Raw genomic sequence first — 16,507 nt, 5'->3', positions numbered from 1 at the left:
ATAGAGCTGCTAGGGTTGCTTTGGTGAGGGTCAAAGGTGAGTGTAGTATATAGTAATATAGCCTAGCTGTGAGATGAACAACCTTGTCACTCATCAGAAATTCCCTTTTAGATGTATCACATATAACAGACATATCCAAATGACACTATTCATGATATTGAACATTTGCTTTAAATGCTCCATGGGTAAACAACAAGTTAGCTTTAAGGAAGCAGAAATAACACAATTGTTTAGCTGCCTGATGTGTTTTTCCCCCTCTGTGAAGAATTGTCTATTTATAATGTCATCTTATCACGCTCCCTTTGAAGGCGGCAGCGAATGCACTTATGCCTTCCTTTGTTAGGGTGTGTTTGCAATTTCCTCCGAGATGGAGCAGGCAGCTTTTTTCTTTGATAATTTCCCTGACACCTGGACCAAAAGGCTATTTCTATCAGCGCACATTCTGGAGCCGGAGGTAAGAAACACGTCATAAGCCTCCAGACACCCGGAGTCATTCGCTGCTGTGCCTCAACAGCAGCAAACTCTCGCTCCACTCTACAGGACACGGTGGTCAGGAATATTATTGTCTAGAAACTTCTGCCTGCAAAAGAAATCACAGAAAGAGTACTGAGGATATCTTTGGCCCCCTTAATGTACTCTTCTGGCTTTATTTTTGTGCTTGTGTGACCCAGGCCTTACTGTTGCTCCTAACATAGAACGACATGTCAATCTTGTTATTAGGCACCGAGCTGAAAAAGGGTGTTTATTGCGGAGGCCTGACAGATGTATTCTACATTGTAATTAATCTGTTGATTTTGACCTACAGATCCCATTGCGATAATGCCTCGTGTGTTCCATTTCGTCAGCTGTTCTTCCTCTGACTACACAACAATCACTAGAAACCTACAGGACACTAGGAAATTAACAGCAATTCCGCAACCCTGTAGCCATAATGAAAATATCTATCAATCAAACAACGGAAAAAAAACCCAGCATGCGAAATCATTCTATGTAATCTGAAAAGCTGCGTGATGATTCTCTATGAAGTTACTTCCAGCACCACTGCTCACAGTTCAACCACCACATATCACTATCGCTATTAATGTAACAAGGTTGTCATCATTACCGCTCTGATTCCTCCAGCCCAAGCAGAACAAGGCATCGTGGGCTGAGGGCCCATCTGTGTGCTGTCTCCAGGTCCAGTGATGTAGTGCTGGGGGCTGGACAGACAGGCCCAGGGAAGGGCTGTGGCTCAGTGTTGCATGGCACTCAGTGCACTTCAACCCCCATTTCCCTCCTTACAGGTACCCAACAGCCCGCCACCGTGCGCTACTCATTTACTGCTACACTGGTTTTCATAATTAGCGCCGCAAGGCCTCATTAAATCCGCTCTAATGAATAAATATTGTATTTCATAGCCTGATTACCAGATCAGCTCGATGCTTGAGCGTCGTAAACAATTATTTCCCTAAATATTCATCACCCCCAAAGTGGATGATCATTGGTATTTAATACCAGTATTTTCAAGTGCATCTTTATTATGCTAATAGATTTTGAAAAATTTGTTTCTGAGGGAGAAAAATATTTCTACACATATTTTACACATTTGGTGTGATGGAAATGTTTTGTGGACCTAAGAACAGTGTCACTGTATACTGGATGGCTTTGTGGAGAATAGTGAAGAATTAGAGCACTCTGTTCTTTTCTTTGCTCATCTTCAGATAAAAAACAGCCACTTTTCTTATATGCCATTCAGACAAAATTGGGGGCTTGATCGGGGGCTTGATCAGCTTGTTTGAAAAGGTCTCCAAACGTTTTCTACAGCCTCACTGCACGCCAAAGCCATTTTCTACTGCATAGGACTAGCAATATGACAGAACGCAATGGACTACCTACTACAAACTGTTGTGACCAAACATGTATCTTTCTTTAAACCCGGCTGGGTTTAAAGAGAACAAAGCAGTGCACTCTGAATTAGAGTAGTAACTCTTGTAATAAGAGAGAAAGTCTCCTACCAAACTAGCAAAAACGCTCAAGTGTGGACTGCAATTTCAAAAGGTGTCAGTGTTAATGAGAGCATGTTCACAGGAAATGGTGCAGGTCAAATGAAGTACATTCTCAAAGGCTTAATAGCAACGAACCACCCAAGATTTACCTCACGACATTTCCTGTGTAGTACCACACACTGAACAGAAAGTACCAGCAATAACTTCATTGCCACTCGAGTGACACCTGAGAACATTACCATTTGTACTGTAAAACATCGTTGGGAAATGAAAGGAGAGAAAAAGACCAGAGCAACAAAGTGCTATAATAGGACAAATGATTTACAGGTATGAGATTCCCATTACGGACTGCTAATTGTTTCCACACCATTAGTGACAGTTATCTAATGAAGGATTTAACCAGGCGCTGTAGTACATCAGTTTGTCTCTGCTCAGGAGGAAATAGCCCCCACTAGCTGGGCCCTTTTTCCACCCTCACCACCTCAGGGGTACAATGGTAGGCTACTGAGCAGAGTCAAAAGTAACCACGTGACATTGGGAAGAGAGAACATACTCTAACAGCTAAGTTAGCCTGAAATCCAGACCGCTTTTGCGCTAACATTCCACTCCTTGTACTCCGTGTCATATGCCAAACATTGTGGAATGTTAGCACAAACAGACGGATAGTCCCAGGCTAGCTCAGACTTATTAAAAACAGAAAATGAACCTTATTGAAGTTTAAAGCTAATTTTCTTATACAAAAAAAATGGACGATTCAAGTACAATTAACAGAGGACAACCAATTTCTACATATAGTTTTTCTCCAAACTTGCAGGTTAAAAGTGTGAATGTCACAGGCAAACATCACAGTATAAACATATCACTCACGTAGTTGACAGTAAAACTGTACACATTTAAAACAATGTAAACATTTTCAGAATCAGGAGCAATAGAAAAATCTACTGTTTTGCATTATGGAATATAAAAGCCACATCACATGACAACATCGTCAGTCAGGTTCAGAATCCGGTTACATTCTCCACGGTTTACTGGCTCTCTTCCATTTCCTTCTTCAGACTGCAGAGAGACAGACATTTTTAATTCCCAACACAGTAGCAGTCAAAGTACTAATACGACTGCAAGACAAAGGTTTTAGTTCATAAGTAGAAAGAGACTTACCTCTTGAGATAAGAATGGACGTTGTCGTAGCCGTGGTATTTAGCCAGGTAGACCAGGACTCCAGTGGCACAGCGACCCTCTCTGGCTCTACAGAAGCTGCAGTTGCAGATCCCTCTGCACGACGGACACTTCCACTCCTGCAAGAGATCAGGGCGATGTCAACCCAGGCTGCATTCTCTTGACAAAAACACTCAAATAATCAGATGGACTGTCTGTTGATAGCTGGGATAAGAAGAGTGCAGCACTTACAGGATCCAGCAGGGCATCTCGGACCTCCTCTCCATAGCGGTTACGGAGACACGGGCCACAGAATTGACCCCTCACCCCCACACACTCTGGGTTACGGCAGTTGGTCTTGGTGTCGACCGTTTTCTGGCGGCACTGATGGCAAGTGGACCCCTACAGCGAGAACATTAGAGGGGTGAATTTGGTGAACGTGGCTGTATGAACGTGACTTAACAGAAATCAAACTTTGAAGACGGGCGTTTGAGAACCACTGTAGGAGAACGGGAACTTACAGTGGATCTGTCGTAGACCTTCTCCCGGACGGTGTCTGCGATCAGATCCAGCTCCGCCTGGGAGATGTCCTCCACAGGCCGCACCACATGAGGAAAGGCCAGCACCCCGGTGAAGCTGCGCCGACGGGTCTCCTTCTGTAAACACACAGATATATCAACCAAACGGACAATTCCCGGAGTTCGGTATTCACCATTTCTGAAAGGACAGATCAGGAAACGGTGGGAGGAAGAAGGGGAAAATGTTTCGCTTTACTTGACGTTACCAAACGAACGCTGAGGTGTGTGCGTCACTCACCTCCTCGTAGTAGCAGCTCCTGCGCACCAGGCTGAACTTGTCCTCCTCTTGCTCCTCTGATGGGGGGCCGTCCACCAGGGAGCAGGAGCGAGTGTGGGGCCTAGAGGTACGCTCAGGGTTCCTCCTGCGGGGTCCAGGGGCTCCCAGAGACCGGCGTGGGGTGCGACAGGGCTACAGAGGAAACAAAAACGCATTAACTACAGTCCAAAAAATGTAAAAGGTGGCAGCATATTTCATCACTACTAAAATCTTTCCTGAATACATGTTTTATAGGACAGCCATATCCTCCATCTAGTCTCACTCACCGCATTCATCATGGGCAGGGATGTTCTTCTAGGGAAGCCAGGTATTTTGTTGAGTTCTGCCATCAGCTTTGCAAGCTAAACAAAATAAACGGAAATAACATAATTAGCACTCAAATGTCCCTCGGCAAGCTACAGCCACAACGTCTTCTCTGAATGAGTCTGTCGTACCATGGCTTTGTTCTCCCTGATGTTAAGCGCTCTCTTGTCCATGAAGTTGTCTCCCTCCTCAGTGGTCTGTTTGGGAGCGACTTTGGGCTGTTTAGGGGGCTCTGCTGCAATCGTCTTCTTCTGGCTGGCCCTCCTGTTGGGGAATTTCATGGCCACTTTCAGAGTCTGGGACCGGCGGCCCCTCTTCCGCGGCGTCACTGACTCCTCAGAGTCAGAGTCCACTCTCTGAAGTACACAGTACATTTGTCTGAGCACACATTCTGAAATGTTTTTGTTGTTGTTGTGTATAGTAGCCACCATTGCGTAGTAACATTAAGCTCGTAATATCAATACAAAAAACACACCATTTCACTGCTGAAGGCATTCTCAAACCCACTGAGAGACTCCTCCTCCGAGCTGGCCTCAAACACCTTGGCTCTCTCCGCCACCTTCTTGGCTTCCCTGAAGCCACTTTTCTGTGGAAAGTGAAAGCACAACCTTCAGTTAGTTTCATCAACAAATAACTCATTCGATGAGTGAATATGGTCAAACACTGAATGTAAACGGGGTGAAATGTGGCAATTTGCCTTACCGTGTTAGCAAAGCCACCGTCAGAGCCAAAGCTGTCACAACTGTCATCTGATGAAGAAGAGGATGTCTCCATGGGCACCAGAGGTACATTACGGAAACTCCGCAAACCCATCCTGGTGGAGGGAGGCTGGGGGGCCTGCTGACGCTGTAGAGACAAGATGAATGAGTCAGGAAAAATTGAATGGATCGACTGGAAGCTCAGACTATAGATACGTGAACAATGTGAGTACTAGTAGTTTTAGAAACTGCCTGCACACTGCCGCCCTTCTGGACAAGGAGAGAAGCAGCAATATCTATGGTGATAGAGATGTGACTGCAAGATTCAACAATGGAAGCTAGCATAGTTAAGCCATATCAAGGCTACATTGACACAAATGTATCTTTTACAAGGTCATTGAAGCTAGCTAGTTAACGTTATGTGGCTATACAAAGGAGTGTGATAAGCGAAGTAAGATTTACTTTGGTGGCCAAAACCGACATTTTAAATGGCAAAACTTTTGCCAGGATAAAATCTAAATCTGTGTAGCCAAAACTATTTGGTGTAACTACTGTTAGATAGTAGAAATTGAAATTGTTATAAACATCCAAACTGGCTAGATTCAAATAACAACTACACGGTAACTAGGTAACGTTAAACCTTAGGATACTGGATTTGAAGCAAAGCAATGATTGCATTGCAACTCCAATAAGACCTAGGTAGTCTGTAGCAGCTTTTGCATAAAGTAGCTAAGGCAACAGGTTTACTCAAATGTGAGAAAGAAAAGAGCCTAACGTTAAGTTTACCACAGCAGAATTTTTGCCATCTAAAGTTAGCTACTTAGCATTACATTCCCTGCATCTATAAAATCATATAAGTAAATTACCCTGTTATTGTTCGATATATTAAGATAAATATATATATTATATTATACTCTAAGAAACATTCATTACCTTAGAGCCAGATGGACGCATTTTGTTTTCTTTAAAGTTTTCTGCAAAGAAATTCCGAAAACCCGAGTACAAGTTGCTGCAGTCCTTTTACGAATAGAGAGAAACCCCACCAATTCGGACTAGCAGATGCTGGCTGAGAAATTTCCCGCGCCAGGAAAGTGTCCTGAAAGCTGTATAAACTTTTGTTTCAAAAGACGGTCTAAAAGAAAAATAGAACCCACAAATATACACCACATAAAAATTGAAAAGATCTTTAGAAAATACTGCTGGTGGACACTTTTATTTTTGTGCACATTTCTTAAAACATTATGTCATATACGGATCCACCAACATCTAACCTTTCAAGTACTAAGCCGTGGCGCGAAATCACAAGGTCTACATTTGCCTAAAGGGGCGGGTTTATAGAAAAACTCCCGCGTCCTTTCCATCAGGTGTTGTCGTCGCGTCCTTGTTTAATGAAATAATACTTTGAACTTTCATGTATGTTTATGTTTTTTTTACCAAACATATTGTTATAGACTATTAAAAAAATCTATTCCATTTATGTATCCATAGGTAGATTAACTTTTTAATATTGTAGTAAAATAATTATCTAGCTATACAGTATATCTCATATATAAAAAGATTAGGACAATGTAGGCTATACAATTTACAATAGGCTTATGTACAATAGTTCACAATATACAACTACAAATGATATGTAGGCTTAAATGCTAAATCCCAAAAATATTTCAGTGCATACAGTACAATTCAGAAATCAGCCCTAAAAGACTGAATTGTGTGCATTCCCTTAAACACAATTCTCCCTAGCTCAAATAACACCTAGAAAGATCCCCCCCAGAGAGAAAATGTATATATAGAAGTAGTGTGAAGGTTAATGTTCAAAGGAAACCTGATGTCCAGTCTGTTAAGAGATGTTAACACTTCAAACAGCAAATGATTCTCTGCTTCGTCCACCTCTACACCCTCTCCTCTGTCTTCCTCTGGCCTGTTTATTGTCCTGTCGAGGTAACCTTTTCTGGCGCTCCACTTTGATCCATCCCCCCTCACTGACTTTAGCCCCCTCTTGCTCTGTACTGGGGTTTTCCACCACCGCCGATATGCCCGGTATCACCCTGGCCCGGTTCTGACCAGCTACACTGTAATTATTGGTCCGAGGCCTCCCCATTTGCTGTGAGGTTCTGCTTGACTTATTCTGTGTGAAGTTGCCCCTTGTATGGGACCATGTGTCTCTGTTGTGGCCCCTTGTTGCACTCAATGAGTTGTCAATGTAGCTTCTGTGCCTGTGGTGACCTTGCACTTCCCCGGCACTGAGCAGGCGTTCGCGCTCCAAGGCACTCTCTGAGGTGGTGCTGGAGGGGCTGCTGCCCTTTGACCCCAGGTAGAGGGGGGAGAGCATGGTGGACAGGCCGGCGGTGGGGGACGAGCTGCGGGAGCACCAGGGAGAGAGGGGGCTGTTGGGAGACCTCCGCACTGCTGCAGCGTAGGAAGAGGCCTGATCTCCATATGCAGACAGGAACTGAGACAGGGTGCGGGTTTCTGAGCCTCCGGTGGGGGTCTGGGCACCATGCTGCTGTGCTGCTGACTGGCTCTTCAGCTGCCTCTGTCTCAGGTTGTACAACCATCTGGGATCCACATCTGGAAGCAGAAAGAACATCCACTGGTAGGGTTGGCTACATAGATGTGTGCATACATTTAGTGCATTCTGTATTTAAGACAGCTCTAAATGGATCATTTGTCAATAAAATCTGCATCCAAAACACCATAAAAAGTGACCTTTTGAGTTCGATCTGCTTCTGGGGTTTCCTTCAATGTTTAACTGAGCTGTTTCTATCAGCAACTCCACAGTCTTGATCTTATCTTGTCCACCGGTGGGGTTCCACCTCACTGCATGGCTATGTCTCGTACACCTGGGTGATCTCACATCGTTCTAGTATAGGGACACAACAATCACTGTAGGGGATTTTAAACATTGAACACATCTAGCTACAGTGTATTACATTTTTAAAGGCACACCACACAGTACATATGAAGCCATGACAAAATGTGTAGAATTGCAGAAATGTTGTTTTAAAACTGGAAAATGTTCTCTCAGCCTCATGGCAAATGCGTAGAATAGTATGAGATTAGCTATAAAGCTGCACATTTGTCTCTCTGCCCCATGGCAAAATGTGTAGAATTGCAGGAAATTAGCTTTAAAACGTCAAACTTTTCTCTCAACCTCATTGCAAAACGTGTAAAATAGCATGAGAGAAGCTTTAAAACTGCAAAAGTTTTATGTATTTCTATTATTTATTTAAATGTTTTTGGAATATTAAAACATACAATCTACCTGCAGTGAAGCCACTCAACATTTACATTACATTCAGTCATGTAACAGACTCCCATCCAGAGTGACACACAGGAACAACCATGGTCAACGCCCTGCCCAAGGGCACGTCGACAGGTCTCACAACGGGTACCCGAACCAGCAACCTATCGGCCACCGGCCCAAGCTCCCAACCACCAGGCCACCAACCCTCCAAGATCCCCCCACAGTTCCCAGAGAGTTCCCTCTTCCCCTTTTGTGGACCCCCTGGAGGTAGGTTCCCTGGGGCCCTGTTCCTATAGCAGTGTTTTGACTGACTCACCTCATAATTTACAATGCAGTCAACAACCTCGTTCTTCCATAGTCCAACTACCCATTTGTCCATCACAAATGGAGGCTGCAAGGAAATAGTTTGATGTTGGTTATTAATCGTCATACACGTTAGCTACTTCAATACGGCAATGACATCCATTTAAGGAATTATTAAACTTATCTGAAGATACAGAAAGGGGTTTTTGTGTCATAACATTTAGCAAAAAGGTACACTCTTTCAATGATCCTAAAAAACCTTTAACAAATAAATGTAATGGACAAGGGACTGTTTTTAAGTCCTGATGCCCTTTCAGTGCATTGCCTGGAGTAATGCTTATGATCACACCTTGGTCATCTTCAGGACATCCACATCCTGTCTGTTGGCATTAAAGGTCACATCCTTGATGTACGTTATTGCAACTTCATCTCCGTCAAGTTCAATGTACATTTTCCATTTGCAGTCCTAAAAATGACAGATTGTAGGTCTTAAAAAACATGAAATAACTGCTGTCAGTTGAGAACCTAACTGCATTTTTTCCTAAACCAACAGCACAGCCTAGAGGTAGTTCCATGGAATTGAACATTTCCGGAACGTAACATGAATTTCTATGAATAAATCATGATCAAACGTGACAGAAGCACACCTTATGTTGTACATTTAGATTTGAATCCTGCTTTCACTTAGTATCCACTGTGAGTTGCCTTCAATTGAGACAAATGTATAATTTTGTTTGGCGATTGATTACTTTCCCCGCACTCTTTTTGATGTGCTCTCAGAATCACAGAAAGGATAGCATGTCTCTTGAATGATCATAGCATGAAGGATGACATAAGTGGTAAATGAGAATGTGAACAACATATCAATCTTTGCAGAGACATTTGTTTTACTTCAGGGGTAAATATAAGTTGCTATGGTGGATAGCTTGTATTATTTCCTGTAGGGGATATGGTTTGCAGTATCTTAACACCTGGTGCTATTGTTGGTGAAATACACATTTGAGTAATGCTAATGTTATTCCAGTTAGGTGAAAATAAACTTGGTATTTCGATCAATGTTGCACAAGGCACATAGGGATCAAATCCTCACTAGGCAATACAAATCTGAACAAACCCCATACTCCTGCTGAATATTGCATGCTGACAAAGCAGTAATGATTTTGCCATCCCCAAAAGCCAGCCATGAAGCCACAGGTCACTGCTTAACCACACACGGTTCACGGTGTGAGCCAATCTATTGTGTGGAGGATCACAGAAGAAGACATCAAAGAAGTGCCACTAACACACTCATCTGAGGAGTCTCAGCCCACTCCTACACTGTCCCCAGGGGCTGGACCGGGGCTCAAAGGGGGAGCTAGCGTGAGGAAGGCTCAGGCTCCAAGACACACCAGGCAGCGGCCCCGTGTCGGCCCTGGCCAGTCGCACCAGGGCCCCCAGGTCCACTTGTTGGTCTAATCACTCCAGCAGAAACAATGTCTGGTAATGATGCCCAAGACCGGAGTACGTCTGGTCTAATGGCAACTCATACATAATTCAGCACCTTTCTCTTGGCTGCGCCGTGATATCCTCATTAGTGGGGGACCCTCAGTGGTTGTCAGATGGTGGCCGCACAATCGCAGGCCCTCATTTTGTCTTTGAGAAGTGCAGCTGCTTCCATGACACCGCCAGCAAAGAGGGGCGAAAAAAACGCAGTGCGGGTTTGTTTTATTTAGTGCAAAAAACCTTCCAGTTTGTAAAAACAAGGCTGACATGGAACCTGACACCAGGCAGGGGGAAAATAATTAGCTCTCATTTTCTCAGCCTCCTGTTTCCTTCTCCCTGCTGTGTTTTCTACACACTAAACCACCACATGTCAGAAGAAATGGGAGGCAATTAGCAGGCTCGTTTCAGCCCCGCCGAACGCACTGAAAGGGGACTATTTATGATGGGACAATGAACAGCTGAAAGATTAAATAACATTTGCCTTTCTAAAAAGAAAACGACTTCTGACTAAATTGGCTATTTTTGATTAAATTCAAACAGCAAGTGGAGAAGCAGCCTTTCTCCACTGTTGGAGACCCTAACAAAGGACGGTGAGCAAGTGGGGGTGGATGGGATGTATGGCTTTAGATGAAATATTTATTCATCTGTTTCTCTTGCAAGGATATGTCTTGAAGGCAAAGCATGCTCAGTGTAACAGTGGTCAGTGTTTGCTTGAGTTTGATGGGGACCATAATATGCATCTTTACCTAGAGAAATAGCATCTTGAAGGAGCATTTCCATCTTGACATACCAGTTTTAAATCTTATCTGACAACACCAGTTGTAGCGGTATTGTTAGAGAGGGGTAAAGATAAAGATTTTGTTTGGGTGCCAGGCAGGTATTAACCCTGCCGAAATTTAAAAGAGTAAGATAGATTTTTTTTTAAATACTGCTAGTTAGCTATTCCTATATGCATTTGAACCAGACCAGAGCTGAGACTAAAGTTGACAAAAGTTTAGTTTACAAATACATTTGAAAATATTTTACAAAATGACTGTATTTGGATGAGAATACATCCCGATTCCCTCCAAGACATCTTGGTTATTTGTCATAGAATGTTTTCAGTGTCCATTGAAAACCTACCGAGTGACCTGTTCCTGCTTTCCAGTGGTACCCAAACACCAGCTCCAGATTAACGATCTTCCTCCTCTCCTCCTCCTCCTCTGCCCACTCATCCTGTGGAACAGAGGTTTTCAGGCTAACATATTGCAACAGTAAACAATGCCAACCATTATATAACAAAGAGAAAGGACATGCAGTACCTTCATTAGTGGAGGGAAGTGGAAGAGCACCATGTAATCATTGGTTAGCTTCTCAATTTCACTCTGTTGGAGAAAGCAAGTTATACATAGACTTAAACATGTGTATGAGCATATAGCTCAATTTAAAGAAGTATACCATTTGGACACATTGTTAAATGACTGGCTAGTTCACGTTAGTTTGAAAGGTAGTATGGTACCTTGAGGTGCATGATGTGACCTTTGGACTTGATCCCCAGGTCTCGCATGTCCGTTTCCGTGAGCAGCAGCAGCCTCTTGCCTGTAATGTGGTTTTCCTTAAACAGGTCACCATACAGCTGCATGCCACTTGCACCCTCCCCTGAGAACGTGGAAAACAAATGCAAACGAAAGCACATCACATACACGCCAAACTGAAGGGTTCATTCATTTGACCATACCTACAGTTTGATAAATCTATAAGGTGAACATACCTGCCCCAAATATCTGCTGCATCCAAAAGTACTGTGGGGATGGAATTGGAAAAGCATTAATATTGAAATGGAGCCGCTCATATGGAGCCATGATGGTTATTAATGGCTAATTAGACATTTATATTTGTTGATACTGACCACATGTTCCTCTGTCCAGGAATGAATATGAAGGTTGGAAAGGAGCTGCGTGGAAAAAGACAAAACTGAAATAGTACCAGGGAATACTGCTCTAGTGGTCATATAATACAAATGTGTACAGCTCAAAGAAAGACATGTGCTGCCTATTCTTGATGTTTGGAGTCTAACACAAATCTTGCATTTAGCATTCATGTGTGCAAGTACAAAATCAGTGCATTTACATACAGTATACATGACAAAATACAAAATACAAAATAGATCATTCCAAGACAAGTTTACCATGCATTATAACAATGATTTCTGTAGCTATTGTGGTTTGCAATCAAGATGATTGCGTCCTAATGGTCTAACTCAAACCAAAATGTGTCCAATGTCCATCTGACTCGTCTTTCATGATGCATTTCAATGATAAATCATTTACTGTTCATTAAGTGTAATCGAGCAGAAAGTAGCCAGCTAAAATAAAGATTTCATCATTATGATCATGAGGCTGCTGTGTGGGGATAAAAACAATGCACCGGGGGATAGATGACAAAATGAATGACTAATCTGAGCATTCAATATTTGCTTCCCACGGCATCTGATAACAGCCCAGAGACTGAGCTGAATGGCAATCTCAACAGATCACATTCAAAGAGGGCCATTTCAGAATCAGCGCGATACATTTCTTTGCAGCCTCCTAAACTCCCTCACCCCCAGCTGCATTTTCCGTCTACTCCAGTGGTATGGTTCGGAAGTAAACACATTCAAAAACCCTCCCTTGCCCTACTGCCAAAGTTCCATTACAGATATTGCCTAATTAAAGTGACATAATATCACATTTCGTGCAGCCATATTGTATTTCACAAATGACTTGCATCGTTTATTAAAATCCAAAGCATATTGTTGACAAAGGGAAACAGATCTTAATTGATGAGAGGAGGGGAAAGCAGGGAAGTCAGCAGAAATTGCTCAGCCATTGGAATTCCTTTGACAGGGAAGAGGAGTTCAGTAGTTCACACCACTCTGCCCCCATGTGGAATGGGAGTATACTGTAGCAAGTTGATTGTCCTATAGAGGTGGACAAGCATTGGAAACCTATTGGCTAGTACGCTAGTGGCTACACCACAAATTCAAATACAATACGATTTTCAATCCACTTGTTCACTTAACTGCAATAGTAAAGGGCTTACATGTGTTACATATATATATATACTGTATGTTACAGGAGAAGGTCAATTTGGGAAATATATACGTTCCCCGTAACAAATTTGAAACAGTATATATTATAATTCAGAAATGTTCACAAGTTTTCACAAAAACAGACTGACACACATTTTCTGTTTTGACTGACAACGTTTACTTTACATGAACTATATGCATTTTTCTTCAGTCATAGGCTACCTGGTGCAATTAGACCGTTTATTTTTTTCTATTACAGTTTATGTTCACTTTGTAAGCAGGCATTGTCAGCAAGTGTAACATATACAATACAAATGGGTGTGCTGCACCAAGTATGAGTATTGCCCTGTACTTCTTGTTAATTAGCTAATGATAGAAATTCTGCCATTGATTATATGTGTGTTTGAATCCTTGAGGATTACAGTGAACATGGGTCTAATGCAAATCAATTAATGTAATACGAGAATGATTTCAGGTCTTACATGTAAAAAAATAATTTAAAAAAAACTTTTCATCTGAAGTTATATTTCTAATACCAGTCACATTTTCTTAATCTTCTCCTGGCATAAATCTTTTCACTCTTATTTTTTTGGCCACTTTTGGAATTTTGTGGTTGACAAACCTTTGATTTGTGACATTATTGTAACATTATTGAATTAGTTGTTCGATTTTGGCCACTCTTGTGTCAGCGAAATGTCACGTCATCAAAGCTTCGCCTCCTCAATGCAACTTGCTCACATGGCTCTTTCCGAATTCAAGGTAAACAAAACTGGGAAAACCAAGAGGACATTTGAGAAAACAGGAAGAGTGAAGAACCAAAGCAGGAAGTTCAATGTTTAATGAGAAAATGTTTATTGAGAAACAAGGAACAGTAGAGAAATTTTGCAGCAAAATGGGTTCACATCAAAAAGTGATCGGTCTGATAAAGTTATGGCACGCCATTAAAGAGACACTATTGGACTAATCCAAGTGATTTGACTAATCCAAGGAATTTGACTAATCCAAGGAATTTGACTAATCCAAGGTGATGTAGTTTGCATAGATCATATTGCAACTCTGGGCATTAGATGTCTAGAAAAAACCTTACAAAGTGGTTGACTTTCACACAAGGTAGTGTATCGGTTGGTTATAGTCTGTTAATGGATGTGTTTCAGACTAGGTTTAATAACTACACAACAGTATATAAAAAACATACATCAACTACGTAGAAAGAAGTCCAAGCTGCAGGGCCTAGGCGCAAGCTCTTGGGAGTCAAACAGAAAGATCCTTCATATTGGCTATGTTTAGAAGAGAAGAGCTCCTAGCAGAATTTACAGGGCATTTAGTGATGACACTCGTTAGGTGAGCTTTGATAGGCTCACTTTGGGGGTTGTTAAACACACGTTGGCCTGTGGTCAAAACTGTTGGTGCAGATGCAAACATATTTAGCTGGTAGATCATCTTTAGCTTAGAGAAGCCCTCTAAACAGTATTTCACATCCTCTCTCCAATGAAATACTGTTTTTTACTTAATATATCATTTGATTTAATTAAATGATTCCAGCACACGGTAGCGCTTTTACCACTGAATTAAGTGAATGAAGGTCGTATACGGTTGCCCTTGTCTGTGAGAACTTAGTCCTGTCAAGGTGTGGAAGTCTAAGGTCTATGGCACACCTCATAAACATCTTGATTATATGTATCTGTAACATGCTTCTTTCAACAAAGCACATGAACCAAGACTTTACTGGGGCCCTCATAGATAGACACAAACACCTACAGTGCACTTTACACCACTAAGCCATAGTATGGGGGCCTGAAATCCAAAGATTCCTGACAGTGTATGCAGAGAAAGGCACAGGAAACTTTCTCTCTCTCTCCTGCTGACACCAGTCTGGGTCAGCTGAGGGAAACATGTTCTTTCTCATCCTGGTGAGATACTTAATCACAGAAACTACGCTCCACCACATACAGAACAAATTGGCCACTCTTAATGTCAGCAAAATGTCACTTCATCATAAAAGCTTTGCCTCCTCCTTGCAACTTGCTCACATGGCTCTTTCTTCACAGCATGGCACTATACATCCAGTACATTAGGCATAAATGACATCCGTAAGGGCCACGTAGGCGAAAGGTTTCTAATACATTATGTTCATACAGCGTTTGAAAAAGAATGTATGCAAAAGAAAATGGATCGTTACAAAAACTATTAGTAATGAATTATCTAATGTAGCTTGTGTCCATAACACCAGTGATGTGAGAAGGAATATGCATGGGAGCTTGCCGCATGACCACAGTTTTGACACAGGTCAAAAGGATTGATCGACAGATGCTACTGAGTGGCCCATACATAGCTGGACCAATCAGTTCGCTCTAGTCACTGTCGTCTGACCAGTTGAAGTTTGACATCCCCAAGGCCATGTTGATTTTGCGGCCCTCTCTGACACTGCTGGACTTGGAAGAGTTCTGCTTGGCCTGCATGTTGACCTGCATGCCAGAGTGCAGGACGGGGCCCCCCATGTCCAAGGCAAACATGTCCCCAAAGCCCTTCATCATGGCCTGCAGACTCATCCCCTCCACCTCCCCGTTACTGGAGGATGTGATCTGACACGTCATCTCCGAACTGTTCGACTCCTCCGTCTTAGACTCATAGAACGACTCAGCGCTAATCTGAGCCGCCACAGGTAGGAACAGCTGAGAGGGAAAGATGGGGGAGGATAGGAAGGGCAGAAGAGGGAGGAAAAGAGGACGGGAAAGAAAAGGAGGGAAGGAAATTAGACCACATACACCAAGAGGAATGATGAAATGTGAAATCCTTTTTTACCCAATATAAAAGGTGATTGTCAAAAACTAGAAGAGTAGAGTTCAGCGATACAGTCAATTGGGTTATCAGAGAAGGTTGGACTGAAATGATTGGTCTACAGGACAGATTAAGGTAGAAGAAAGGGAGAAAACAAAGAATAAAGAGGTATTGACCTTCCTGACAATTGGAGAGCTAGCATGGTTATCTCTCAGGATGACGGTACTGATTCTTACACACTACAGTGCGTGTATCAATTTCAAGTCATGTCAAATTGATACCCAGGCAAAGAACTGTTAAGACAATACCAATGCATGGCTGTAGCATGCAATTACACAGCACAACGGACGTTTGGAAACCAAATGCAACCAAAAACTAGAAAGGTAATTTTCAGGTTAGATGTGTTAAATCAAATTCAATCAAATCAGGCAAAAGCAATTACAGAAACATGTGGCCAAGGCCTAGCGGGGCGTCGCTTTGGAAGCAGCAGAAGGAAAGGGTAGTACATACACACAAGCAGCAAAGACTCCCATTTCATCCCATATCAGCGTGACAACATTGGCATTACCAGCGTTGCAATTACACTGACCTCTAATTATGACTGATCGCCAATAGGAGCTCAGTAACAGTCACACACAGAGTAGCACGATGA

At 42.5% G+C, this 16,507-nt stretch overlaps 2 protein-coding genes across 7 annotated transcripts in view; both read right to left on the bottom strand.

Moving 5' to 3' along the window:
- Positions 1–2,270: 2,270 nt before the first annotated feature.
- On the bottom strand, positions 2,271–6,069 carry LOC139538497 (cell division cycle-associated protein 7-like). 2 transcript variants are annotated; one of them, XM_071340614.1, is made up of 10 exons: positions 5,930–6,069; positions 5,001–5,144; positions 4,774–4,884; positions 4,430–4,654; positions 4,262–4,336; positions 3,957–4,127; positions 3,662–3,796; positions 3,393–3,542; positions 3,144–3,280; positions 2,271–3,041 (listed from the first exon to the last, which is right to left on the bottom strand). In XM_071340614.1, the coding sequence occupies exons 1-10, from the start codon at positions 5,948–5,950 to the stop codon at positions 3,011–3,013; spliced, it is 1,200 nt and encodes a 399-aa protein (XP_071196715.1). In that variant the 5' UTR covers positions 5,951–6,069; the 3' UTR covers positions 2,271–3,010. The 2 variants fall into 2 exon arrangements, with proteins under 2 accessions (XP_071196715.1, XP_071196716.1); XM_071340615.1 differs by having other exon boundaries at positions 3,662–3,793.
- Positions 6,070–6,193: 124 nt separating this feature from the next.
- LOC139538496 (mitogen-activated protein kinase kinase kinase 20-like) overlaps positions 6,194–16,507 on the bottom strand; it is a 43,837-nt gene continuing 33,523 nt past the window's right edge. For 3 of the 5 annotated variants that reach the window (XM_071340610.1, XM_071340609.1, XM_071340611.1), the window contains 9 exons: positions 11,917–11,961; positions 11,779–11,809; positions 11,527–11,666; positions 11,330–11,392; positions 11,151–11,243; positions 8,896–9,012; positions 8,560–8,634; positions 7,706–7,859; positions 6,194–7,567 (listed from right to left, as the gene is read on the bottom strand). In XM_071340610.1, the coding sequence (XP_071196711.1) occupies positions 6,855–7,567; positions 7,706–7,859; positions 8,560–8,634; positions 8,896–9,012; positions 11,151–11,243; positions 11,330–11,392; positions 11,527–11,666; positions 11,779–11,809; positions 11,917–11,961 (1,431 nt within the window). In that variant the 3' untranslated portion in view covers positions 6,194–6,854. Of the gene's footprint in view, positions 7,568–7,705; positions 7,860–8,559; positions 8,635–8,895; positions 9,013–11,150; positions 11,244–11,329; positions 11,393–11,526; positions 11,667–11,778; positions 11,810–11,916; positions 11,962–13,905; positions 15,750–16,507 lie in introns of those variants that run through there. The other 2 variants (XM_071340612.1, XM_071340613.1) reach the window with 1 other exon arrangement.

This window comes from Salvelinus alpinus, chromosome 14 (assembly GCF_045679555.1).
Source record: "Salvelinus alpinus chromosome 14, SLU_Salpinus.1, whole genome shotgun sequence".
NCBI classification, from domain to species: Eukaryota; Metazoa; Chordata; class Actinopteri; order Salmoniformes; family Salmonidae; genus Salvelinus; species Salvelinus alpinus.
Note: the sequence above shows the minus strand (reverse complement) of the source record. Positions and strands in the feature narration are given on the sequence as shown.

What these genes read in the sequence shown, in the direction of transcription:
- LOC139538497 (XM_071340614.1), bottom strand. Translation starts at nt 5,950, where the DNA reads ATGCGTCCATCTGGCTCTAAG. An exon ending in ACGGTGGCTTTGCTAACACG is followed by an intron (nt 4,885 to 5,000) that starts GTAAGGCAAATT and finishes CACTTTCCACAG; the next exon opens with AAAAGTGGCTTCAGGGAAGC. An exon ending in TCAGGGAGAACAAAGCCATG is followed by an intron (nt 4,337 to 4,429) that starts GTACGACAGACT and finishes TATTTTGTTTAG; the next exon opens with CTTGCAAAGCTGATGGCAGA.